Below are 27,197 nucleotides of genomic sequence, written 5' to 3'. Positions count from 1 at the left end.
ATGGAAAAGTTCCTAGATCCGAATATCAGGAGGAACGTACTTTTCTTCATCACTGGGGCAGGGACCGCCTACTTGGCGTACAAAGTTATCAGGTCAGGAATATCCGGCTGTCTACAGAATCGGGACGCATCCAATGCAGGCATCACAAGCAGCGCAACAAGTAAGTGTCTGACAAAAAGCCTCGTTCTATGTCATAGCAACTAGAATGGAGAACCCTGAGCCGAGAAGGTGGTTGGAGAAGCGTCATCATACCCACCAACATTTGAAAAGAGGGGGGAGAGGACTTAGAACAGGAATACCAGATAGCATGGCTGAGCAGACTGGATAGGCCACATGGTCTTTATCTGCCTTCATTTTTCTCTGTTTTACTCAAGGTATCCACTTGCCTGTTTTTGTGTTCTTTTGTGTCTCTTAGTATTATGCTTGGGTCTGCTTTTTACATGTCTAATGTTTTTTAATATATTTTTAGAAATATTAAAGATGTGTACTGTTTATTATGGTATCACCTGGCCTTTTTGGCCTATCCTGTTCTCCATAGGTTGTACAATTAGGTTCCCTGTGCCAAAGGAGCAAGGTCCGTTCAGAGGGTCAAGCTTTCACGTTACTTATACAATGGATCACAGCGCAAGCTGGGGCGTGGCAGGAGTCTGCTGAATGTGTGAACATACTGATGCAAATTTTGTCTTTCTAGATTATTGATAAGTATTTGATTGCTTAGGATTTTCCATAAAACGTGATTCGAAAAAGAGTAAGTCTGGCGAGCTGAGGAGGCTTCTCAACCTGTTGAAACAACAACCAGACAACTTTACGAAGGGTATGCTTCTGCATGGCATCACCAGGTGCATCTACCTTTTGGAATGTGAGGTGAGAATATGATGCAATACAATACAATCTACACATTTATATTCCATCAACATCCCCTCCCCCAGGGGCCCAAAGTATATTATTAAAAATATATAGTCTGAACAGACTCCGGGAAGTAGAAATTTCCCAATACATTTCTTCAGTCATGAAAAAAAACAAAAACAAACAAACAAACAAAAAAAAGCTAAAAACATAATTAAGAAATAAACTTAAAAAATAAAGGGACCCTTTTACTAAAAGCTGCATGTTCTATTTTATACCTATGGGCCACATGATATGTAGCATGCAGGAGCCAGACTTCGAGGTGGGATGGGGGCCAGAGCCCAAGGTGGGGGGGCACATTTTGGTTCACCATCCCCCCTCGCTGCCGCCGTTCCCCCTCCTCCGCCTCGCCACCCTGCTCCTCCTCACCCACTGCCGCTGCTGTTGACATATCTTGGCTGATGAGGGTCCCCAACCCCCGCCAGCTGAAGCCTTTGTCCAGCGCTGGTCTCCAGCGCCATCGCATTGCCTGATCAATTTCACTAAAATGAACATGCTGGACGTGAGGGGAAGAGAGAGCAGGGCAGGCAATGCTGGAGCACCGGAGACCAGCACTGGATGAAGGCTTCAGCTTGCGGGGGACATTGTACGCGCGTAGATGATTACTGCCAGGTTAGCGTGTGAGACTTTACTGCTAGCTCAGTGGGTGGCAGTACAGTCTCAGGCCCAAAATGGAGGTGCACTAATTTTTATTTTGCTGCATGTCCCTTTTTGGCAAAAAAAAGCCCTTTTTTACAGGTGCGCCGAAAAATGGACCTGCGCGCGTCCAATATACATGTCTACACCAGCGCAGGCCATTTTTTGATGTGGGGGGTGGGGATAGTGCTGGGCAGACTTGTACGGTCTGTGCCAGAGCCGGTGGTGGGAGGCGGGGCTGGTGGTTGGGAGGCGGGGATAGTGCTGGGCAGACTTATACGGTCTGTGCCAGAGCCGGTGGTGGGAGGCGGGGCTGGTGGTTGGGAGGCAGGGATAGTGCTGGTCAGACTTGTACGGTCTGTGCCCTGAAAAAGACAGGTACAAATCAAGGTAAGGTATACACAAAAAAGTGGCACATTTCTTGGGCAGACTGGATGGACCGTGCAGGTCTTTTTCTGCTGTCATCTACTATGTTACTATCCAGCTTATAATCGAAAGTAATCGCCGGCTATTTCCCGACACAAATCGGGATATGGCTGGCGATTTCGCAAAAGTGGCAAAAAGCGAATAATCGAAAGCTACATTTGTGATAGCTTCGCCACTTTCCCTTCGCCTCGCCGGCGAAAGTTCAAAGGAGCGTGTTGGCGGCGAAGCGAAGGCGGGACATGGGCAGGCTTGGGTGTGGCTACCAGATGGCCGGCTTTCGCGGATAATGGAAAAATAAAACCCGACGATAAGCAGTATGTCACCGGGTTTACTTGGTCCTTTTATTTTCACGACCAAGCCTCAAAAAGGTGCCCCAACTGACCAGATGACCATTGGAGGGAATGGGGGATGACCTCCCCTTACTCCCCCAGTGGTCGCCAACCCCCTCCCACACTAAAATTATTAAAATACAAACCTTTTTTGCCAGCCTGTATACCAGCCTCAAATGTCATACCCAGCACCCTGACAGCAGTATGCAGGTCCCTGGAACAGTTGTTGTTGGTTGCAGTGGACTGCAGAAAGGCAGAGCCAGGCCCATCCCCCCCTTACCTGTTCCACTTGTGGTGGGTAATGTTGAGCCCTCCCAAACCCCCCAAAACCCACTGTACCCACATGTAGGTGCCCCCCTTCAGCCCTTAGGGCTAGGGTAATGGTGCACACTTGTGGGCAGTGGATTTTGGGGGGGGATTTGGGGGACTCAGCACACAAGGGAAGGGTGCTATGCACCTGGAAGCTAATTTGGTTGTTTATAAAAGATGTTTGAAGTGCCCCCTAGGGTGCCCGGTTGGTGTCCTGGCATGTGAGGGGGACCATTGCACTGCAAATGCTGGCTCCTCCCACGGCCAAATGCCTTGGATTTCGCCGGGTTTAAGATCGCTGGCAGTTTTTTCTATTATCGCGGAAAAAGAAAACTGGAGATCTCAAACCCGGCGAAATCCAAGGCATTTCACCGGCCCACACTGTATTATCGAAAAAAAGATGGCCGGCCATCTTTTTTGAAAATACGGTTCCGACCAGCTGTTGCGCCGCCGCCAAAATAGATCGCCGGCGACGTTCGATTATTCCCCTCTATGTTACTACGTTACTATGTACGTTAGCCCTACCACGAATTAGTAAAAGGCCCCCATGAAGCCTAAAACTCGAAATTAAACAAAATGTAGTGAAAAAGTAATTGATGCAGTTGTTTTGTTTTTACAAACAGCAGATGTGAACAGTGGTGTAGCAAGGTGGGGGGGGGGGGGGCGGTGGGGCGGTCCGCCCCAGGTGTCAGCTCAAGGGGGGTGCTCCCTGCCAGCTCCCCCCACCCCGGGTGCAGCATGATGACACCCCCCTCCCCCTCCCCCATTGGCGCATCAACACCCCCAGACCCAGTGCCTACCCTCAGCTCTGTCCAACCAGCTCTCGCACCCTACCTTTAAAGAAATCTCGGAAGCCGTGGCGAGGCGCAGCGCCTCGCGCCTGCATGAAAAAGAAATGTGGATCGTCTCATCGGGCCTTCCCTCGCTCTGTCTGTCCTGCCCTCCGCTGACGCAACTTCCTATTTCCGCAAGGGCGGGACAGACAGAGTGAGGGAAGGGCCCGATGAGACGATCCACACTTCTTTTACATGCGGGCGCGAGGCGCTGCGCCTCGCCACGGCTTCCGAGATTTCTTTAAAGGTAGGGTGGGGGAGCTGGTTGGATGGAGTTGAGGAGGGTAGGCACGGGGAGGGGGGGATGTCATCGTGCTGCACCCAGGGGGGGGGGTGCAATGGTGAACCGCCCCGGGTGGCAGCCCCCCTTGCTACGCCACTGGATGTGAAGCAATTGTGAAGCACTGGTGGTGGTTTTTTTTTTTCAGGTTTGTGTGATCGTCTGAAACTAATATGCAGTTTGGGGTGGTGAAGGACACACATTTTTTAAAGCTGGTATTAATTCAGAGCTGCCAAGTTACCCAGCTCCTGAAAGGAGATTTTTTTTGGCCGGTCTTGGTTTTCAACTTACATCCCAAAGCAGAGTGGTATTCGTAGTCCCTGGTTCTACCGACTGTGGTTGGCTCCCTAGATCCCACAATGCACCCAGGATGGAGTTATCAGAAATCCAGAAGGGCGTAAAATCTCCCTGCCGTAGATAACATGGCAACTATGGCTGTTGCATGTCCACCACTGTACATAGCAGATCCTACACCTAATTGGGGCGTGACGCTGAGGGGAGAGGGAGAACTTTGACCTTTGAATATGCTTTCTTCCTTCAGGCCAAGGACTGCACAAATGACGACATTAATGTGATTGGATCGCTGCTGAATGATGAAGAAAAGGGCATTAAAATCCAGGCCTTAAATGCACTGAACGCCTTTGCTAGCCTGGAGATAAAGCAACGTAAGATTCAGGTCTGTGCTCTTCTTTATTATTATTATTTATTGCATTTGTACCCCACGTTATCCCACCTATTTGCAGGCTCAATGTGGCTTACAGAGTGTTGTTATGACATAGTCGTGACAGGATCTTAGATACAATCGGTAGTAAGCAGAAGATGTATAAAGGATTAGAGAAGGAAGTGTTAGATAGGGTGGTGTAAGAGGTGGGGGCCTCATGATTGAGAAGGAATTTTCTCAATATTGGGGGTGCTTAAGCACCCACAGCGTCGACTCCTATGATTGAGATGCCAAGCTGATGCAAGACCAGTCAAGAAACCTTTTGTAAGATTTGCTTATTGGCTTCTGAAATCGGTGGTCTACAACAGTGTATCCCAAGTCCGGTCCTGGAGTACTCCTTGCCAGTCAGGTTTTCAGGATATCCACAATGAATATGCGTGAACTTGATTTGCATACACTGCTTCCATTATATGGAAATTCAAGCGTATTCTGTAAAAGTGTGCATAAGTTAATTGGCTTAACAAGCCAATCAGTGTTGTCAACAGCACTTAACAAGCAATGATGAGCACTAATTGGCAATAATTAAAAATTTTATGCGCACAGCTCCCTAAGCGTATTCTATAATGCACGGTGCCTAAATTCTAATGTGCGCAGGCAGAAAGGGGCGTGGTTAGGGGCAGGGAAATGGGCGTTCTGAAATGTACGCGTGTAGTTATAGAATATGGCCCAGTGTGCGCAAATTTATGCACCAGGATTTACGCTACGTTTTCACTGGTGTAAACGGGAGCCATATAATTTTAGGCGCTGTAATATCAACTAAGTGTATTCAACATATCGCGCCTAAATCTAGGCACCGCTTATAGAATACGCTTAGTCGGCATTGTTTTCCGCATGGGATTTTTTTAGGCGCCATATACAGACTCTGTTGGGTTTTCCGATGCTTTAAGTTCATATTTGTCTCTAGATCAGGGTTGTCCAACCTTGGTCCTCTAGGGCCGCAATCCAATCAGGTTTTCAGGATTTCTTCACTGAATATGCATGAGATCTCATATCTCATGCATATTCAGTGGGGAAATCCTGAAGAAATGACCTTGCGAGGGCTGAGGTTGGACACCCCTGCTCTAGATTAGGATTCGGCTGCAGTCATCGAAGAATAACTACAGAGAAAGAAATAGATTCATCAATGTTCAAAATCTGTTGTATAGATATCCATATATCACGCTAGGATTTATTTCTGACAGAGCGTTCGTAGACCATATAACTCAGGTTTCCAACTGAAGAGTTACAGTGCCAGCAGATATTATCTATAGTTAGTTTTGCTTTATATGTCTGTTCCGGAGTCCATAAAGCTCTATTTATTTATTGGGATTTATTAACTGCCTTTAAGAAGATATTCACCCAAGGTGAGCCAGAAAGTATAGAAAGTGGAGCAAACTCAGTGATTGGATTAGTCTAGTAATTTTTCTCCAAAAATGATCCCATGATATTGAATATGATGTTAGGTTCAAATCTGCATTTCATCGAGAAATCAGTTTATTGTCTGATTTAAATATAGAATGATTAATCAGTATATAAATAGATGATATTAGTTATCAGTTTAGTACTGAGCATATATACTGAAGACATATCTTGTAGTACATTAATTTTTATCGATCTTCTTTTAATCATCTGAGTAATTAGTAGCCAATTAAAATATTGTGAGGAAGGCAATGGTCCATCTACTTCAATTTGGTGCACGTTGAGCTCACGTAGGCACCTACGTGGCTTAGTGAAAGGGCCCCTTAATTGGGCAGTAGATGTGCCAATCCCATAAATATTTGGATTTTGATATATTGCTATTAATAGAGGTTCAAGTGCTAAATTAAAAAGGAGAGGAGATAATGCACATTCTCATACCTCTGTGTAGTTGAATAGGAGTAGTTATTCTGTTATGAACTAGTATCTGGGAAGATGGATTATTGTATAGAATTTTTAACCAGTTGGAAAAATTAGAATCCAAATTAAACCGATCTATAATTTTGAAAAGGTAAGACCATTGAATGTGTTCAAAAGCTTTTTCTGCATCCAAGGAAAGAGCCACATATGGATTTTGATTTTTAGAGGCTATATAGTTAAGAGAAAGAATATCACTTATAAATCTATTTTTCATAAATCCTATTTCATTAGGAGTGGTCACACCACTCCTTAAGAAGCCTTCACTTGACCCTACCTGTCCTTCCAACTATCAACCCATCTCCCTCCTCCCCTTCCTCTCCAAGATACTTGAACGTGCCGTTGACCGCCGCTGTCTCGACTTTCTTTCATCTCAAGCTGTTCTTGACCCACTCCAATCTGGCTTTCACACTCTTCATTCAACTGAAACTGAACTTACAAAAGTTTCCAACGACCTGTTACTGGCCAAATCCAAAGGTCTCTATTCTATCCTCATCCTTCTCAATCTATCCGCCGCTTTTGACACTGTTGATCACAGCTTACTCCTTGATACGTTGTCTTCACTTGGATTCCAGGGCTCTGTTCTTTCCTGGTTCTACTCCTACCTCTCGCTTCACACCTTTAGTGTACACTCTGGTGGATCCTCTTCCACTTCTATCCCACTACCAATCGGTGTACCTCAGGGTTCTGTTCTCGGTCCTCTCCTGTTCTCCATCTACACTTCTTCCCTTGGCTCTCTGATATCATCCCATGGCTTTCAATACCATCTCTACGCTGATGACTCCCAGATCTACCTCTCTACTCCCGAAATCTCAACCAGCATCCAGACCAATGCATCAGCCTGCCTTTCTGATATCGCTGCCTAGATGTCTCAACATCATCTGAAACTTAACATGGCCAAAACCGAGCTTCTCATCTTTCCCCCTAAACCCACCTCTCCTATCCCCCCTTTCTCTATTTCTGTGGATGGCACTCTCATTCTCCCTGTCTCATCAGCTCATAACCTTGGGGTCATCTTCGACTCCTCTCTCTCCTTCTCTGCTCACATTCAGCAGATTGCCAAAACCTGTCGTTTCTTTCTCTATAACATCAGCATGCACTCTCTGAGCACTCTACCAGAACCCTTATCCACACTCTTATCACCTCTTGCCTAGATTATTGCAACCTGCTTCTCACCGGCCTCCTACTTAGCCATCTCTCTCCTCTTCAATCAGTCTAAAACTCTGCTGCGCGACTCATTTTCTGCCAGAGTCGCTATGCTCACATTAGCCCTCTCCTTAAGTCACTTCACTGGCTCCCTATCCGTTTCCGCATTCAATTCAAACTTCTCTTACTGACCTATAAGTGCATTTACTCTACCGCTCCCCAGTACCTCTCCACTCTTGTCTCTCCCTACGCCCCCCCTCGGGTACTCCGTTCTGTGGATAAATCTCTCTTGTCTATCCCCTTCTCCTCTACTGCTAATTCCAGACTCCGTTCCTTTTATCTCGCTGCACCTCACGCCTGGAATAGACTTCCCGAGCCTGTACGTCTAGCCCGGTCTTTGGCCGTTTTCAAATCCAGGCTAAAAGCCCACCTCTTTACCGCTGCTTTTGACTCCTAACCACTACTCACTTGCCCTGTACCCTTTAACTCCCTCCTCTTTAATTCCCTTACCTCTTAGTTGTTCTGTCTGTTTGCCTGTCCTATTTAGATTGTGAGCTCATTGAGCAAGGACTGTCTTTTCATGTATGGTGTACAGCGCTGTGTATGCCTTGTAGCGCTATAGAAGTGATAAGTAGTAGTAGTATAACTAAATTTAATACTTTGGAATGGTAAAAGGGCCCCTAAATGGTTCATCCAGACTGTTGGGCAGACTGGATGGACCATTCAAGTTTTTACCTGCCATCACTTACTATGCTACTGTGTTACTATTTATTTATTTATTGCATTTGTATCCCACATTTTCCCACCTATTTGCAGGCTCAATGTGGCTTACGTAGTTTTGTTATGACATTGTCATTCCGAGGTATCAGATACAATTAGTAATGTGCAAAGATTAAGTAAGGGAAGAAAGAGGGAAAGTGTTAGGCGGATAAGTTTAGAAGGTGGACTTTCATAACTGGGTGGGTTGGTGAGGTGGATTAGTAGGGCTGTAGGTTCTCTTTGTAGGCCTTGTTGAAGAAATACGTCTTCAGAGGTTTGCGAAAGTTGGTTATTTCGTCGGTTGTTTTCAGTCTAAGTGCCAATGTTTTAGTGAGAATTTTATAATCTAAATGTATAAGAGAGATAGGTCTGTAGTTTTGAGGCAACGTGTGGTCTCTTCTGGGTTTTGGACTAAGAGTTATAACGGCAGTAGCAAAATTGCATTGATTAAGTGGGTCGTGGTAGATAGAATTATAGAAATCTAGCAGAAGGGGCAGAAGCACAGATTGAAAGTTTTGGGAAAATTTTGCTGTATAGCCATCTGGCCCTGGAGGTTTATTTGCCGCTAGTGATTTAATAGTATTTCTGAGTTCTTTTTCAGAGATAGATGCTCCTAGAATTTCCTGCTGTTTTTATTTGTAAGGGTGTGGGATAATCTAAGAGGTCCTTTTACAAAGCTGCAGTAAAAGGGGGGCCTGCACTAGCATCAGCTCATATTTTTGACGCATGCTGAGACTCCCTTTTACCGCAGTGAGTAAAAGACTTTTGTTTTCTGGAAAAGAAATGGCTGTGTGGTAAGTGAGCCCATATCGGGGGAGGGGGAGCGGTAAGGGCTCCCATGCTATCCTGGCAGTAAGCACCAGCACTACAAAAATAGAAAATAGAAAATATTTTTGTAACTCCAGAAATGGTATGCACTGGGGGTGAGAACTACCACCAGTAGTTCTGTTGTCTAGCTCCAACCCTTTACTAAAAGGACCCCTACATCTTTAAGAAAGTCAGTTATGTCAGAATTTGATTCAGATTGAAAAAGACTTTCAAAGAAGTGACAAAGGAATGTTCTATACAGTGGTGTACCAAGGGGGGGGGGGGCGGTGGGGGCGGTCCGCCCCGGGTGCACGCCGCTGGGGGGGGGGGAGGTGCCACGCGCTGGTCAGCGTCGTTGGTTTCCATGCTCCCTCTGCCCCGGAACAGGAACCTGTTCCGGGGCAGAGGGAGCATGGAAACCAACGACGCTGACCAGCGAACGGCACCCCCCCAGCGGCGTGCACCCGGGGGGGGGGGTTCTTTCGCCGGGGTGGGGGGGTGTCCCTTCGCCGGGGGGGGTCACGCTGCACGAGGGGGCGCTGCACCCGGGGGGGGCGGAGCGCATCGGCGATCCGCCTCGGGTGTCAGCGCCCCTCAGAACGCCACTGGTTCTATATCTGCCTGAAATGTACAGATTTGGGAGTTAGCACTTTTAATGGAAGTGATTTGAGTTTGATTATGTTTATTTATTTATTTATTATTATTTTTTTTTTAAATCATTTATTTATAATTTTTTCATTTTACAAGGATCACTTGCAAAACAGTAAAACAGAGATGATTGTACATTAAAACAATATTAGAAGAAAACAATCTCAACAAGATAAATGGATTTTATACAATCTTTCTCTTTCTTAGACCACAAAATAAATATGGAGAGTGAAACAAGACAAGGAGATAAACAACAGCAAACAAAGAAAATGTGGTATTAACCCGATTATCCCCAGTTATTATTTATCTAAATCATTATTCCACATTGATCATCTGGTTGGTTTCTTCAAGACCATAACGGTGCATAGTCCATCAATTTCATTGGAAACATACTTATTGTCCAATATTAGTGAAAGTAATACACCTGATTTCATTTTTTTCCCCTTTTAAAACCAGAAATTGTTTAACAATACAAACCCTTGAATCTCCAATCCAATTCCCGCTGATTAAAGTAATCCCAGTTTCACAGGCTTCACTCCTTTTGAATTAATATATTAAGAGGAATCATTTCAGAGGAAAAAAAACATTAGGAGTCATACCTGGAACTCTGGGAAAACAACAATCTCGATATTAATCATCTACAACAATATTCATTTTGTTCAAATTTCTTCTGGTCTTATTATCATTTTCAAATCTTAACCGTTTCCTACTTCAGTAGAACTTCATTTGCTGTATATTCTCAAATGATTCGATTAGATTATCCATGTGGCTCATTAACAAGACTATATCTGAAGCAAAGTCATTCTCTACCACCGTCAGGTCCTGGAGCACCCTCCAGATGACATTCAATGCAACCTCCACGGGAGCCAAAAACTCCAAGCTGATAACTCGTGCACCCGGGGGGGGGGGGGGTTCTTTCGCCGGGGTGGGGGGGTGTCCCTTCGCCGGGGGGGTCACGCTGCATGAGGGGGCGCTGCACCCGGGGGGGGCAGAGCGCATCGGCGATCCGCCTCGGGTGTCAGCGCCCCTCAGAACGCCACTGGTTCTATATCTGCCTGAAATGTACAGATTTGGGAGTTAGCACTTTTAATGGAAGTGATTTGAGTTTGATTATGTTTATTTATTTATTTATTTATTTGTTACATTTGTATCCCACATTTTCCCACCTATTTGCAGGCTCAATGTGGCTTACATGGTACCGTAGAGGTGTTCGCCATCTCCGGCGAATACAAAGAGTTGTTGTGGTCGAATATGGTTCATGTGTTATAGACACATTGGGGGATCGTACAGAAAGTTTACCTTTCAAATACTGAGGGGCCCTTTTACTAAGCTTTGTAGGCACCTATGCATGCCCAACGCATGCCAAATTGGAGTTACCGCCTGGCTACCGCAAGGCTCGGTCAGTAATTTCATTTTTTACACGCATCCACATCATTTTTAGTTTCCTGCGCGTGGTGGAAACCAGGCTGTAATCGTCATTCTACATGCATAGATGATTACCACACGCGGTTACTACGTGAGACCTTACTGCTAAGTCAATGGCTGGCAGTAAGGTCTCAGACCCAAAAATGGATGCACGAAAATGTTAATTTTGCCGCACGTCCATTTTTGGTAAAAATTTTAAAAAAGGCCATTTTTACAGGCACGCTGAAAAATGGATTGCCTGCATCCAAAACTCGCACCTACACTAGCGCAACACATATTTTGGAGCGCCTTAGCAAAAGGACCCCTGAAATAATAAATCACCAGCTTTGTTATCGCCAACATATTTTCCAGATTTTTGTATAAAGATTTCTTGACCAGCCATTTTGCTAGCTAACTTGTTATATTGGTATTTTGCTGTAAATAGTTCTTTAAATATTGTTGGTGAAGACGAAGTTTGATGTTCAGATTGTAGTAGTTGAATTTTATCTTCAAGAGTTTTAAGTTCAAGATGATCAAGTTTCTGTTTCTTAGAAGTATAGCTAATTATCCTGCTTATTTTCGAAGATCGCCAGCCATCTTCCGACACAAATCGGGAGATGGCCGGCGATCTCCTGAACCCGGCCAAATCAGTATAATCGAAAGCCGATTTTGGCCGGCTCCAACTGCTTTCACAGAGCCGGCCAAACTTCAAGGGGGCGTTTCAGCAGGGTACAGAAGGCGGGACGGGGGCGTGGTTACGAGATGGCCGGCTTTGCCCGATAATGGAAAAAACAAAGCCGGCTCTGATGAGCATTTCACCGGCTTCACTTGGTCCCTTTTGTTTCAGGATCAAGCTTCAAAAAGGTGCCCCAACTGACCAGATGACCACCGGAGGGAATCGGGGATCACCTCCCCTTACTCCCCCAGTGGTCACCAACCCACTCCCACCCAGCCTCTATGCCAGCCTGAAATGTCATACCCAGCTCCCTGACAGCAGTATGCAGGTCCCTGGAGCAGTTTTTAGTGGGTGCAGTGCACTTCAGGCAGGTGGACCCAGGCTCATCCCCCTCCCCCTACCTGTTACACTTGTGGTGGTAAATGGGAGCCCTCCAAACCCCCCCAAAACCCACTGTACCCACATGTAGGTGCCCTCCTTCATCCCTTAGGGCTATAGTAGTGTTGTAGAGTTGTGGGTAGTGGGTTTTGGGGGGGATTTGGGGGGCTCAGTACCCACGGTAAGGGAGCTATGCACCTGGGAGCAATTTTTGAAGTCCACTGCAGTGCCCCTAGGGTGCCCGGTTGGTGTCCTGGCATGTCAGGGGGACCAGTGCACTACAAATGCTGGCTCCTTCCACATCCAAAGGGCTTGCATTTGGCCGGGTTTGAGATTGCCGGCATTAGTTTCCATTATCGCCGGAAACCGATGTCGGCCATCTTTAAAGCCGGCGCAAATGCTGAGATTTGGCTGGCTCCAACCGTATTATCGAAACGAAAGATAGCCGGCTATCTTAGTTTGATAATACAGCCGGGGCGCCGTTCGATTATGCCCCTCTATTTCTCCCCAAAGGGTAGTTTTATAAATTTTCCACAGCATTATAATAATTAAGGGAGTTATGCATTAAAAATTCTTTCTGAAATTTTCATTGTGTTGAAGAAAATCAGAATCAAGTAAAAGGCCATTGTTAAATGTCCGTTGGGACTTGTGGGATGTATCTATACCTAGTTTTACTGTTAGAGATATAGCAGCATGGTCAGAAATTAGAATTGGAAGATTGTACAAGCGTCTACATTTAATATTAATATTTTTGATAATAAAAAGAAATCTATTTTTAGTATATGTATTGTGAGAGGCAGAGTAGAAGGTATAGTCTCTACTAGTAGGATTACATATCTGCCAGGGATCATCAAGATTTTGATTTGATATGAAATTATGCAGCTCTCTCCATGAATGTGATTTAGAACATTTTGAAGATAATTGTTTATCTAAAGTTAGGTCTAAAGGAAAATTAAAATGGTTTACATTATTTTGAAAAATTGTGTGTCAATTAATTAAGAAAAACTTTATTTAAATTGTTTTTACTGCTTTAGAATCATGATAATAGTGTCTTTGGGTAATCATACCAAGGAGGTTTAATTAACAGGGGAGGGTGTCACATGACTAGGCTGAAGCTATAGCTGCCATCTTGATACACTCAAAGCAAAGCAAACCAAACCATTGGTCCACGCCAAGCCATACATTGGCAATCCTTATTTCTAATTAGCGTGTGCTATTGTTTTGGGTGACTCAATATGGCTTCAAGCTCCACCTACTGGCTTCAGGCCAGATAATGGGCCAAGCACGCTCCCGCCGTCTCCTGTCAATTAAACCTTGAATTATACTCTGTGACTTATAGGGTACAAATTGGTTCCTGTGCTTCCCTCCTGATTCTCTGACCCCACTTTTTGGCTACTACCCAACTGGCATTGGCCATCGATGGAAATTGCTTCACAAGGGTGAGGATGTGATACACAAGTCCTTAGATGGACTAGAGTGAAGTGCTAATACCTTGTGGAAATGCCATATCTTAGTCAGGGTCTAGTGAATCTCAAATGGTTTGAAGCAAATGAAAAGACTTTTTAAAAATAATTTATTGTGATATTTTCATATTATAAAACGTGTGTTTCCAAAAGATCTGTCAAACAAAAGCTACCAGCCCTCCTCTACTGGAAATCCCAAAGTAGATGTCATACAGATAGGTCAAATGAGGGAATGAGAAAGTACCTTCAGAAATGGGAGTACAAAGGAAGAGGAGATTAACGTGATGGAATGTTTTTTTTCTTGGGAGGGGGGATTAGAATAATATGATGCATTTTAGGAATATCCTTTAACTGGATTGATGTCAACTGGAGTACAGGACTGGGTCCATCTGAGCTTTGGAAACCAAAACAGAGGTCTTTGACAGTTTCTTCCTGTGTGTGTAGCTTCTGATACTGCCACAAAAGAAGAGAAGGAGGGTATCTTGCCCCCATCTGCCCCCCCCCCTCTCGGCAGCCCTGGTATCAGCCACCATAATGAGTAGAGAGGTGTGGTAGCCATGTTAGTCCACTTTTAAAGGTAATCAATAGAAATAAAACAAAATACAACATGGAAAAGAAAATAAGATGATACCTTTTTTGTTTGATAGTTAGTACAAAACAATTGAAACCTCAAACCTCCAAACAGGAAAAATACAAATGTATGTACTATATCCTTGTTATCTCAGGAGTAGGTTAATATCATTGGTTCCCCAAGAAGGAAAAGGAGAAAAAAAAACCCCAGACGCAAAAAAAACTCATATTAAATGAGAAAAAGCGAATGAGATAAAAAAACTCTCTTACCTTCTTTTTCTATAACTAATAAAGGGACACCCACTCCAAACTAAACTATCACAGACTAATCCCAGCCCAAAACGTACAAAAAAGGGCTACCTACGGAAAAACAAAAAGCCCCTACAGGAGAGCACAACAATCCATACAGTTCATTAAAGAGGCATTATGTTAAACACCCACACTCTATCTTTCTACTTTCACTATCAAACAGCAGACTAGCCCATAAATAGCTGATACTTAGCTTCAATTAGGCAGACAATCACAAGTCCACATCTGCTGCTGTAAACTGCAATGAACAGCAGTGAGCTGAGAATCCCTGAAAGTTCCTGTGAATTGCTGTAAATGCTGAAAACAAACACTCCTCCTGGGACTCCGAAGCCCTACAAAAGTCTTTCCACCGACGAAAAAAACGCCAACCCTTCAACAAGAGCGCCTTGTTTCGCCAACCTCGTGGCTGCATCAGGAAGGGTGCTTCTGTTAATATTCTGTTAAATATAAGAGTGGACCTTTTTTGTTTGGATATAACTTAATACATTTCTTGATTAGCTTTCGAAGGTTGCCCTTCTTCGTCAGATCGGAAATAAGCAAATGTGCTTTTTCCTACTGTACTGCTTTGTCACCCTCCTGTCTCCATCAGGGGCGTATCTGTGTGGGGCCATAGGGGCCTGGGCCCCCGCAGATTTTGCCCTGGACCCCCCTACCGCCGTCACCTACCCCCGAGGTCCGCTTCCTCCTGCTGGCGTCTGACGTCGCAGTACGTTGACGTTACAACGTGCTGCGACGTCAGACTCCGTCCAACTGGAACTAAGGATGCATGCAGCTTTCAGCACGACGAGGATAAAGAAGTTAAAGAAGACCGCGGCTGGGCTGGTGGGGGGTTGGGGTCCCCCGCCAGCTGAAGCAATATTTTAAAAAGCCGGCAGGAAGAAGCAGACCTCGGGGGTAGGTGACGGCAGTAGGCGGGGGAGGGAGGGTTAACAGCGGTAGGGGGGAAGGTTGACGGCGGTAGGGGGGGGGGCGGCAGCGGCGGCCAGGGGGGCTATAATATGCCCCCTCACTCTAGCCCCTGCCCCCCCTACTGCCGAACCTCAGATACGCCCCTGGTCTCCATGCATATCTCCCTGTCCCTCATCCACCCGACTCTTCCTGTCTCTCACCTATCTACCCCATCCTGTTAGACTGTCACTGGAATGCTTTGATGTTTCACTTATATATACTGTCATCTACCAACATTTGCTTATTTCCGATCTGACGAAGAAGGGCAACCTTCGAAAGCTAATCAAGAAATGTATTAAGTTATGTCCAAACAAAAAAAGGTATCATCTTATTTTCTTTTCCATGTTTTATTTCTATTTATTAGCCACCATAATGAAAGCCTTGAAACATTCTGGCATGTGCTTTCTCAGAACGCTAGAGAAGTATGCTTTCAGCCTTAGCACAACACTTACAGAATATCCCAAACAACAGCAAACTTGTGAATTCACTCAAAATTGTTCAGCTTAGTAAGAACAGCCCTTGAAAGGCACTGCATACATATTAGTAGCCCATCATGACTGAAACCTATTTTCTCAGGACCATGAAAGGCTGAGTCAGTCATGCAGGAATCTGACTTGCAAAACACAAGTTTACACTGATGTCTTGCATAATTTGTCTTTACAAATAAATTAAACAAAGAACAGATAAATGAGGTACTTGATAAATAGATTTAAAAGGTGTGATAACTACTTACTGTAAAATTTGCCATTTTAAGAACATAAGAACAAAAGAATTGCCCTATGCAGAGCTGCCAAGTTACCCATTCCAGAAGGGAGCCTTTTTGCCAGTACGGTTTTTAAACTTACATCCCAAAGCAGTGTAATATTTGTAGTCCATGATTCTATCCATTGCAATCAGTGCTGCAGGTCCCATAATGCAACAGGATTTTATTTTTTTACATTTGTATCCCGCATTATCCCACCCTTTGGTAGGTTCAATGTGGCTTACATGGAACAATGTGGACGGTTGCAAGATATTAAACAGGTTAACAATTCGAATAGAACAATGTGAGTCTGAGGGGTTGTATCTTGGAAAGAGAGGGGTTGGGTTACTTCCTAAAAGATTCAGAGGGATTATAAGACTATTGTTGAAACATTACAGACACGAGTTGAGTGGGAACACAACAAGTCAGTGGGGCAGAATTATTGGTTAGACAGGATACAGAACCAGTGAATAGGGTACATGGGGTATGGGGTATTATGGTTATGAGTCTTGGGGGGAGGGGGTAATTAGAGTTCGTTGTGGGTTGGTCATGAAGCTTGATCCTTGTCCGTTCGAGTTGTCGACTGTGTGGGTAGTGTAAGATTGGTTCGCTGGATGGTTAAGTTGGTTCAACAGGGATATGTTTACTGAAGAGGTGGGCCTTTAGGTGTTTACCATAGGTTAGGTAGAGTTGTCTTTCAGTTTTAACTCCTTTGGGAGCGAGTTTCAAGTTTTGGTGCATATATAGGAAAACCTGGTAGAGAGAGTTGATTTGTATTTGATGTCTTTAAATGATGGAAAGTGAAGGGTTTTAGGGTTGTAGGATAAGGTTGGCAGAAATCCAGGACCGGCCAAAAAGTTGCCCTCCTGGAATGAGTAATTTGGCAGCGCTGCTGCTGGGTCAGACTCAGGATCCATCTAGTCCAGTGGTTCTCAAGACACACCCAGCCAGTCAGGTTTTCAGGATTCTCACAATAAATATGCATGAGACAGAGCTGCATACCATGGAGGTAGTGCATGCAAATTTACCTCATGCATATTCATTGCGGCTCTCTGGAAAACCTGACTGGCTAACCACCTTATAATTGAAAGAGAAAAACGCCTAGATTTCGACCCAAATCGGGAGATAGACGTTTATCTCACAAAAACGAATAAATCGGTATAATGGAAAGCCGATTTTGGACGTTTTCAACTGCACTCCATCGCGGAAGCGTACAAAGTTGACGGGGGCGTGTTGGAGGCATGGCAAAGGTGGAACTGGGGCGTGGTTATCGGCTGAGGAGAGATGGGTGCCTTTCGCCGATAATGGAAAAAAAGTATGCGTTTGTAGCTAGAATTTAGGGCACTTTTCCTGGACCCTGTTTTTTCACGAATAAGGCCCCAAAAAGTGCCCTAAATGACCAGATTACCACCAGAGGGAATCGGGGATGACCTCCCCTGACTCCCCCAGTGGTCACTAACCCCCTCCCACCACAAAACATGATGTTTCACAACTTTTTATTTTCACCCTCAAATGTCATACTCACCTCCCTGGCAGCAGTATGCAGGTCCCTGGAGCAGCTGTTAGGGGGTGCAGTGGACTTCAGGCAGGTGGACCCAGGCCCATCCCCCCCTTACCTGTTACAATTGTGCTGCTTAATGCTTAGTCGTCCAACCCCCCCAAACCCACTGTACCCACATGTAGGTGCCCCCCTTCACCCCTTAGGGCTATAGTAATGGTGTAGACTTGTGGGCAGTGGGTTTTGAGGGGGATTTGGGGGGCTCAACACACAAGGGAAGGGTGCTATGCACCTGGGAGCTCTTTTACCTTTTTTTTTTGTTTTTGTAAAAGTGCCCCCTAGGGTGCCCGGTTGGTGTCCTGGCATGTGAGGGGGACCAGTGCACTACGAATCCTGGCCCCTCCCATGAACAAATGCCTTGGATTTATTCGTTTTTGAGCTGGGCGCTTTCATTTTCCATTATCACTGAAAAACAAAAACGCCCAGCTCACAAATCGTCGAATAAAACATGGACGTCTATTTTTTTCGAAAATACGGTTCAGTCCGCCCCTTCACGGACCCGTTCTCGGAGATAAACGCCCATGGAGATAGACGTTTTCGTTCAATTATGCCCCTCCACGTGTTTCCTGAGGACTGGGTTGAAAACCCCTGATCTAGCCCAATATCCTGTTTCCAACAGTGGCTATCTTGTGTGAGGTGATAACATTGCAAAGAAAGGTGTTAGTCAAAGGGTTAGTTCCTACAACAAGCAGCAGCATCCTGATTGGAACAAAACAAGTTGTTGAGAGCTGTCATTATACGCAAGAAGACAAAATACAGCCTTTGTGTACATTGGTGTTGCTGCACTGTCATGCATACTTTAATGATGTTTCTTGCCTAGGAATATGTGCCCCGCGTCATAGAGCTTGTCACAACCATCTGGGACTCAGACTTGCATATTGCAGGTTTGAAGCTGCTGAACTTGGCCATCTTGGAAGATCGCTGGTTTCTCATGCTAAGGAGAGGAATCCCGTCCTTCATGGAAATCCTACAGGCCAAGAACAACCTGGCACAGGTATGGAGAGCCTGGTGTAAGCCCCACATGTTAATGAGCACCCGCTGGCTTATCTGTGGGGAGGTGGCATTAGAATTGAATTCAGCCCACTGCACCGTCTCAGAGATGCCAAAGGGGAGCAATTTATAAGCAGGAAATTGTGCCCACCCCACCCCAACACTTGTTTGCCAGCACTGCAACCCTGAACAGCTTCAGATCTCATGGCCCACACGTCCTGCTTGTTAATACTGAAGCAGAAAGTGTCAGCTGTGAGATCTGAAGTTGCTGGTGATCATGTCCAGCAGGAACGTATCTGCGTGGGGCCACGGGGGCCTGGGCCCCCGTAGATTTGGCCCTGGACCCCCCTACCAATGACCCTCTCCACCCCCCCTCCCGCCGTCAACCCGCCGTCACCTATCTTTGCTGGCGGGGGACCCCAACCCCCGCCAGCTGAGGTCCTCTCTTCCGTTGCAGCAAAGCTTCCTTCAGTTTCAAATTCTGAGTCTGACGTCCTGCACGTTGTACGTGCAGGACGTCAGACTCAGAACAGGAAGCTTTGCTGCAACGGAAGAGAGGACCTCGGCTGGCAGGGGTTGGGATCTCCCGCCAGCAAAGGTAGGTGATGGCGGCGGGGGAGGTTGGTGGCGGGAGGGGGGGTAGAGAGGGTCGTCGGCAGGGGGGGGTCAAAGTTGGCGGCGGGGGGGTCTGGCAATGGCGGGGGTCGGTGGCACGGGGGGGGGGCTAAAATGTGCCCCCTCACTCTGGCTCTGGCCCCCCTCCCACCGAAGTCCAGATACGCTTCTGATGTGCAGGCAGAGAAAACACTAACTAGTTTTCTAATGGGAGTTTACTGATTTTGGGTGGGGATGAATGGCTCTCCAAAGCAGGAGTCTCCCCCTCAATACAGGAGGCTTAGCAGATCTGCAGTAGTTGGGAGCAGCATCATAGCCAGGGCTACTTCACCATTTCTGAGTGTGGTTGCCAGCATTGGAGTTACAGGGGTGCAACCAGGGAAATTGCCCTGGGACCCCATGCTACGAGGACCTCTAAGCCTGCTTCAAGTTGAAGGAAATGCAGCTTGCTGGTGGGCTTTGAGATCCCCTCCTACGTTTCTTCCTGGGACCCTAGCATATTGAACACTGGCCTTGGTGATTGCTGTTTTGAATTGTTTAGCCTAGTAGGTGCTATGAGCTCATTTGCTCAGTTAAATCATCCAAGATTTCCTAGGATAACCTTTCTTACCGTGACTCCTGCTGTGGCAAGCAAGGATTGAAAGAGTAGCCCAAAGTCAAGCTTCTACTCCATTCCTTCCTGTGACTCCTGGCTGGTCCCAGGCCAGCTAGGACTGGGAGGATGACATATCAGTTCTCTGAGAGACTGATGCTGCTCCATTTGCTGCAGGGGCTCTCAGGACTGGGTTTGGTTTTCTAATTGTTTCACTCCTATAAGGTCCTTCAAGTTTGGGCTGTAGGGCATGTCTCCTTTCTTCCAGGGGTTGGCCTGAGATCTTTTTTTTGTGCATTTTAGTTGCAGGTTCTGAAGCTTCTGATTACCCTGTCACAGAAGGAAGAACTGCTGTATGATATTCTCAATTGCCAGGTAGGGTAATGTCCTGGGTTTAGGTGCAGAGAGCTAGAGAAAGGAAACTGTGGCTCATTCTCTTAATTGGAATGGAGACCATTTTAAAGGGCACGTGTATAACTCTGTATGTAGAGACAGGTTAAGCCAATCCTGTCTATATGCTCAGTGCATACATGGATTTTTGAAACTAGAACCATTACCCTCTGAACGTAATGGGAGTAAATGCAGAACTGACCTTGCCTGCCTCAGGTCAGCTTAAAACAGGGGTGGGTAACCTTTTTATGCGAAGGCCCGCATGAATGTCAGCATCATCCCTAAGGGGTTACACACATAACCCCCCCCCCCACACACACACACACATACATACAAACATATGGGTTGCACACATAAAATCCCTCCCCCACGAAGGATGCTTGGGTGCATGAAGAGAGGCATGACCAGCAGGAAAAAGGAGGTGATAGTGCCACTGTATAAGTCTCTGGTGAGGCCTCATTTGGAGTACTGCGTGCAGTTCTGGAGACCGCACCTACGGAAAGTTATAAACAGGATGGAGTCGGTCCAGAGGGCGGCTACCAAATTAGTAAGCAGTCTTGAATGCAAAAATTATAGGCACAGGCTTATGAACCTCAACATGTATACGCTGGAAGAGAGTAGGGAGAGAGGAGATATGATAGAGACGTTTAAATATCTCAAGGGCATTTATGTACAAGAAGAGAGCCTTTTTCAAATGAAGGAGAGCTCTGGAATGAGGGGGAATATGACAAAGTTAAGAGGGAATAGGCTTAGGAGTAACCTAAGGAAGTACTATTTCACAGAAAGGGTGGTGGAGGCGTGGAATGGCCTCCCGGTGGAGGTGGTGGAGTCGAGGACTGTTCCAGAATTGAAAAAGGCATGGGATAAGCATGTGGGATCGCTTAGGAACAGGAAGAATTAGGGGTTACAGAGGATGGGCAGACTGGATGGGTCATACTGCCTTTATCTGCCGTCATGTTTCTATGTTTCTATAAAATCCATATATATCTCTTTGCATGGACTTGACTGCCAGGACTAATTTACATAAATAATCTTTAAGTGTCAACGTTTTATGTGGATGTGAAAACTCCACCCCTGAGAATTCCCCAGCAAATCATCATATAAATCACTGCCAAGAAAACGTAATGTGATGTCCAAATGAACATAAATGTATTACGAAAATGGTCTCTATTCCCTGCCTCACAATCCATGTGCAGCAGTTCTCTTCCCTTCCCCATAATCCATTTGCCGCCCTTTCTCTTCCTTACCCCAAAATTCCCTTCTCTCTTCCTTTCCCCACAATCAATTTGCCGCAATTCCTCTGTCTCCTTTCCTTCCCCCATCCTAACAGCACCCCTTTTATCTCTCTCCCTCATTCACCACAAGGCTCGCAAACAGATCTCTCTTTGTTCTGATCTTGCAGGACCATAGAAAAGCACCTTTCTCAGCCCAGTTGCAATTCCTCAATCTACCTCCCCTCTCTTTCCTTCACTCACCCCCAAGGCTCGCAAGCTGATCTACCCTCTCTGTTCAAGTTCAGTGTCACCGAAGAAATGTTCCTTCAGTGCAGAGGAGCTTTGCCATCACATGTGCGAAGCAGAGGCGTAACCAGACCTCACAGTGGGAGGCAGGGCCGGTCTTAGGCAGAGGCGACCAAGGCGACCGCATAGGGCCCCGCGCCTAAGGGGGCCCCGCATGGCGTGCCTAGGGGGCCCCGTGCAGCACCTCAACTCTGCCTCGCTCGTGCCTCCGCTCCGACCTCTGCCGCTGCTCACCTTAGTCACCTGAGATAATCCCCATTCCCGTGGCTCGGCCACTCTGCTCCCGCCACCACCGGCATGGCATCCACCCCCGGCTTGGGCCCGCTACTAATTATAGTGGACTTGAACTGAATAATTTCTGGGGAGGGGAGGTTTCATGATAGCATTGTGCTTATTATTTCAATCAGGTTTTTTTGTACAAGTTTAGCTTCATTTGTTTTTATTTGAAATTTCGTAAATAAAAAAATGTTCTAAAAATGGAATAATCTTATCAATGGGGTGGAGCTAGGGTGGGGGCGGGGCTAGGATGGGGCCCCACCAAATTGGTCTGCATAGGGCCCCGCACTTGCTAAGACCGGCCCTGGTGGGAGGGGCCAGAGCCCAAGGTTGAGGGCACATTTTGAGTGCTGCCACGCCTCGCCTTCTCGCCCCCCCCCCCCCACTGCCTTGCCTCCTTGCCGCTTCCCCGCACCGCCTCGTCGCTCCCCCTGCAAAAACAAATACCTTTGCTGGCGGGGGGTCCCCAACCCCCGCCAGCCGAAGCCTTCTTCAGCGCCGGTCTCCAGCGCAGCCGCGTTCGCTGCCCTGCTTCCTTCTTGCTCCTCCTATCCTGTGCACACTGGCGCTCCTTCTCAGTTTCTCGTAAAGGAGCGTCAGCGTGCACAGGACAGGAGGAGCAAGAAGAAAGAAGGGCAGGAATGCGGCTGCGCTGGAGACGGGTGCTGAAGAAAGCTTCGGCTGGCGGGGGTTGGGGACCCCCGCCAGCCAAACCAGGGGCCCGGACAAAATTTGTGGGGGCCCAGGCCCCCGTGGCCCCCCGTAGCTACGCACCCGCTTGCAAGCTGCACAAAATTTGTTGTTGGGCTGCAGGTTGCCCGCCCCTGCCTTACAAGAATCACGCGATGACACTATGTTTGTGTATCTTTTCCCAGACGCAGCAAGGACAGATCTTATGGGTTGATAAGTGCAAGGAACCTTAGGTCTGCAGGAAAATAAGGTTTTGGGGATGACACATAAAAAGGCACTGGTTCGCCACCTGTGAAACAAGTGTCATGTTTGGCTGTTCTTGCGTTTTCGGTGGCTGAACCCAGTCCTCGGGACACACCCAACCACTCTGGTTTTTAAGATATCCACTGTGAATATGCGTGAAAGAAATTTGCATGCACTGCTTCCATTGTATGCAAATCTATATCATGCATATTCAGGCACCCTGAAAACCTGACTGTCTGGGTGTGTCCCGAGGACCCTGCTCTAAATAAAAAAAAGTCACAGATAAAAAATGTCAACAGTGTGTAAAAGCTCAAAACTGCACCGATCTGTGTTCATGGGTAAATGCTGATGCAGGCCATTACGCTCAAACACGGCCCACGTTGAGTCTGATGGAAATCATTATTAAATGTATTTCTACACCATTGATAACTTTTGTTGTTTTGGGTCACTGTTTTTTTTTTTCCTGATTGCAACCAAAGATTGATCCAGCTGTGTATGCATGGACATGTAGTTCTGATTTCCTTAAGAAAAACAGGACCACCAACCAGTGCATGCACACAGTGAAGCAAAACTAGAACGTACACCGTTTTTGGGTGGGTTGACCCGAGTCATCTGACAATTCTAGATGTAATCTGTGTGGTGTCTCCTTTCTCTCAGGCCCAGATGCACTAAACTTTAACGACCCTTTAACAACCCTTTAACGAGAATTTTCGAACCGTGGCATGCGTTAAAGGCCATTTTCCGACCACGGTAGCAGAAAACGAAAACGGAATGCAGATGAGCAAATTGTGTAGAAACCCCATAGAAACAAGATGCATCAAAGTTTTCTGACTACCCTAACGTAGGAAAAGTGCCGGAAAGTTAGCGACAGGTCTGTGTACCTGTCTTAAGGGCTATTCGACTAAAAACTTTAATGTAAAAAACAAAAAAAAAGCGAGGGGGCGAAAACGCGCGTCAGGGGCGTCTTTTATTGACGCCCGAGGTTGCTGCTGCTCCCCGCTCCCCCTGCATCACTATAAAAGTGAAAAAGAAAAAAAAAAGGTTCGGGAGGGGGCAAAGTCACTCATCAGGAGCGTCCTTTCTGGATGGCCTTGTCCCCCCCCCCCTGCGGTCGCCGCTGCTGCTCCCTGCTTCCTGCGCCAGCATTAAATAAAAAAAAACTAAAGTCAAAGCTTTAAAAGCCCCGGACCCCCTCCCTTCCTGTCTCTCAACTCTTTCTTTCTGCACACAGCTCCGCCTCCCGCCATCCTCTGCCCCCGTGCCCCGCCCCCGCTGCCCCCTTGAGATCGTCGCCGCCGCTCCCCCCCTCCACCAGGCCCCTCCCGCATTACCGGGCCCGTGCAGCGCCTCTCACCTCTGTATGAAGGCGCTGCACGGGCAAGAAGACCATCAGATCGCTGCAGTCTTCAGGACGTCTCTCTCCTTCTCTGACCTGGCCCCGCCCCCGTCTGATGTAAGAAACCTACGTCAGATGGGGGCGGGCCCAGGTCAGGGAGAGAGACGTTCTGAAGACTGCAGCAATCTGATGGTCTTCTTTCCCGTGCAGCTCCTTCATACAAAGGTGAGAGGCGCTGCACGGGCCCGATAATGCGGGGGGGGGGGGGAGGCCCAGTGGAGGGGGGGAGCGGTGGAGATGATCTCAGGGGGGCGGCGGGGGCAGGGCACGGGGGCGGAGGATGGCAGGAGGTGGAGCTGTGTGCAGAAAGAAAGAGTTGAGAGACAGGAAGGGAGGGGGGCTGGGGCTCTTAAAGCTTTGATTTTTGTTTTCTTTATTTAATGCTGGCGGAGGAAGCAGGGAGCAGCAGCGGCGACCACGGGCATGGGGGGGGGGGGGCAAGGCTGTCCATACAGGACGCTCCTGACGAGAGCCTTTGCCCCCTCCCGGCCCACGTGTTTGTGTTTTGGTTTTTTGACGTTTGTGGCATGCGCAGAGCAGCCAGCATAACGCTGGGCTGCTCTGCGCATGCTTTACGAGCCGATTACCGACGGGGATTCCACCAGTTGGATGCATTGTTCTTTACAATACTGCACCGAACATGTGCGACTTTTTTTTTTTGGAGCATTGTTCGTTTTTTTAAATTCGGTAATGGCTTTTACGTTTTTGCTTTTTTTAACGTTTGGTTGATGCATCTGGGCCTCAGTTCTGAGAAAGAGGTGCTGGAGAGGAGGAAAGTCCTGGGCTTTGTTGGTTGACATATTCAGCAAAAACATTTTTTTTTTTTTAACAACTCACTTGTTTTGTTTGCCAGGTGTTTCCAGACTTCCTCAATCTCTTCAGTTCCCAGTTACCTGGGAATGTCATTTGTCAAATGCTGCTATTGGTGCAGAGCCTGAATGTAGGCATCAACAATCCACGGTACCAGTCTGTGAGTTGGGAGTACAACGAGGAGTCCCTGTACGAAGCTCTGTTTGGTCAGGACAGTCGACTGCCTAGCAAGCTGCTCTCCCTCATCCTGCATCCGGAGGAAGATGTACAGAGGCAGGTTTGTCAGGTCATCCTGTGCCTGGAACAAAGCAAGAGCAACGAGAACATCTGCGAAATCCAGACCAGCAGTTCCTCGACTTAGCACATCAGATACAGCAAAACCGCCTGAACTTTTAATGCTGCACACAAATAAAACCAGCAAGAATTATCAAGGCCCCGCTGCATCTGTTCCTTCTGTAAAGACTGTGCAACACAGAGATGTTATATTATTAACTACTATTATTACTGATAGAGAGATGTTGGTGTACATGGCACTGTATGAGATAAATAACATGGTTACAAGGTTTCCGACCCAATGAGCTTGCATTCTGAGTTTTGAGCACAGGGAAGCCGATTTTGTTACTTTGATGATTTCTTTGCTTTTATTGCGTTTAATACCATGCACTGAACAATCATGTAACTGGGATTGTAGGGCTACATGACTGTATATAAGATTGTTGAAACAAAGGTCCCACAAAGCTTGGTAATTGTGGCATTAGCATTCAGCTCTCCGGGTTTAAATAATGTGTATAAACTTGGATAGGTCTCTGTCAGCAACAGTATAATTTAATATCTAGAAGAATGTGGCAGGAGCATCAACATCATATATACATTGTAACAGTGATTTTAGTAGGATGACCACCAGCCTTGAATTTTGTGGGATACGCCTTCCAAATGCACTGGTCCTTTCAGAGTCCTACGTTCACCTCCTCTCTTCCTCTCCCACTTAACAAAAATGCAATCCAGCCACCCTTGCAAGAGTGTAGCACAAATATTCAGGCAAAGTGGCATGGCTGAGTCTGGACCAGAGCCGAAGCGATCTTCTTGCTAAGAAATTGGTAGCGTACCCCAGCTATCTGTCCTCTACCACAGCCATCAGCATAGTGCTTGGCCTGAACACATCTTTCGCTGAGCAAATTCCCAATGAACCATGCAGTCTATGGAGACGATTCAAGGCTTATGGGAGTCAATGCAGAAAAACAGTTGAAGGGGGGGAAGGGAATTTGGTTGGGGAGAAAAAAAAAAAAGAAGTAAAAAGAACCGGTGTAATTGGAGGAGATGAGAAAAGAAACGGAAGGAGGCAAAGTGGAGAGAGACAGGACTGGAAAGAGGCTAGAGGCGGGTGGTTTACTTAGACTATTCTGCACTGAAGGCTCTAGCAGGCTGGGAAATCTGGAACTGGGTGTTAGTATGGAAACGGATAGGAAACTGCGAGCTCTATGGCAAATGAAGTGCAAGCCAGGAAGGCAAAGGAGAGTGGCAGGGTTCCACCGATAGGTTCTTCAGCGTGTTTTCCTAGCTTATGTTGCTGTAGAGCTGGGGTGGATGGTTTTCTTTTTGCAGGTGATGCTAAGATCTCCAACAGAGTAGACGTGCAGAGCAAGTGGGTGAAATAAAGCGCAAGGTACGCTCTAAGGGTGGTGGTATTGGTCAAGAAAGACTGGCAGATTTCGGGTGCATGGACCAAAAGAAATATGAGAATTCAAGAATGCGTGGCCATAGGAGTCAACTTTTCAAAATTATTGGAGGTGCTAAGCCCAACGGAAATAACCCCTCCCTGAGCACGTACAAGGAATGTTCTCAATATTGGGGGTGCTGAAGAGCCCACAGCACCCACAGAGTTGGCTCCTATGTGTGTGGCATTAGTACCCAGGAGGGAGAAGGTTCAGCAGGAAGGGGTAGGTAGTATACAGTCT

At 46.7% G+C, this 27,197-nt stretch overlaps 1 protein-coding gene across 1 annotated transcript; it reads left to right on the top strand.

Moving 5' to 3' along the window:
* Positions 1-25,673, top strand: ARMC12 (armadillo repeat containing 12). The gene is made up of 6 exons (XM_030221720.1): positions 1-148; positions 719-864; positions 4,261-4,395; positions 18,541-18,714; positions 20,221-20,292; positions 25,286-25,673. The coding sequence occupies exons 1-6, from the start codon at positions 1-3 to the stop codon at positions 25,601-25,603; spliced, it is 993 nt and encodes a 330-aa protein (XP_030077580.1). The 3' UTR covers positions 25,604-25,673.
* Positions 25,674-27,197: the final 1,524 nt, after the last annotated feature.

This window comes from Microcaecilia unicolor, chromosome 12 (assembly GCF_901765095.1).
Source record: "Microcaecilia unicolor chromosome 12, aMicUni1.1, whole genome shotgun sequence".
NCBI lineage: Eukaryota > Metazoa > Chordata > Amphibia > Gymnophiona > Siphonopidae > Microcaecilia > Microcaecilia unicolor.
The sequence above is the reverse complement of the archived record's forward strand: the minus strand, read 5'-3'. Positions and strand labels throughout refer to the sequence as shown.

Bases quoted from the DNA above. Each gene is read 5' to 3' on its own strand.
- ARMC12 (XM_030221720.1), top strand. From the start codon at position 1: ATGGAAAAGTTCCTAGATCCGAATATCAGGAGGAACGTACTTTTCTTC. The intron at 865-4,260 runs GTGAGAATATGA...TTCTTCCTTCAG, and splicing joins TCTACCTTTTGGAATGTGAG to GCCAAGGACTGCACAAATGA. The intron at 18,715-20,220 runs GTATGGAGAGCC...TGTGCATTTTAG, and splicing joins CCAAGAACAACCTGGCACAG to TTGCAGGTTCTGAAGCTTCT.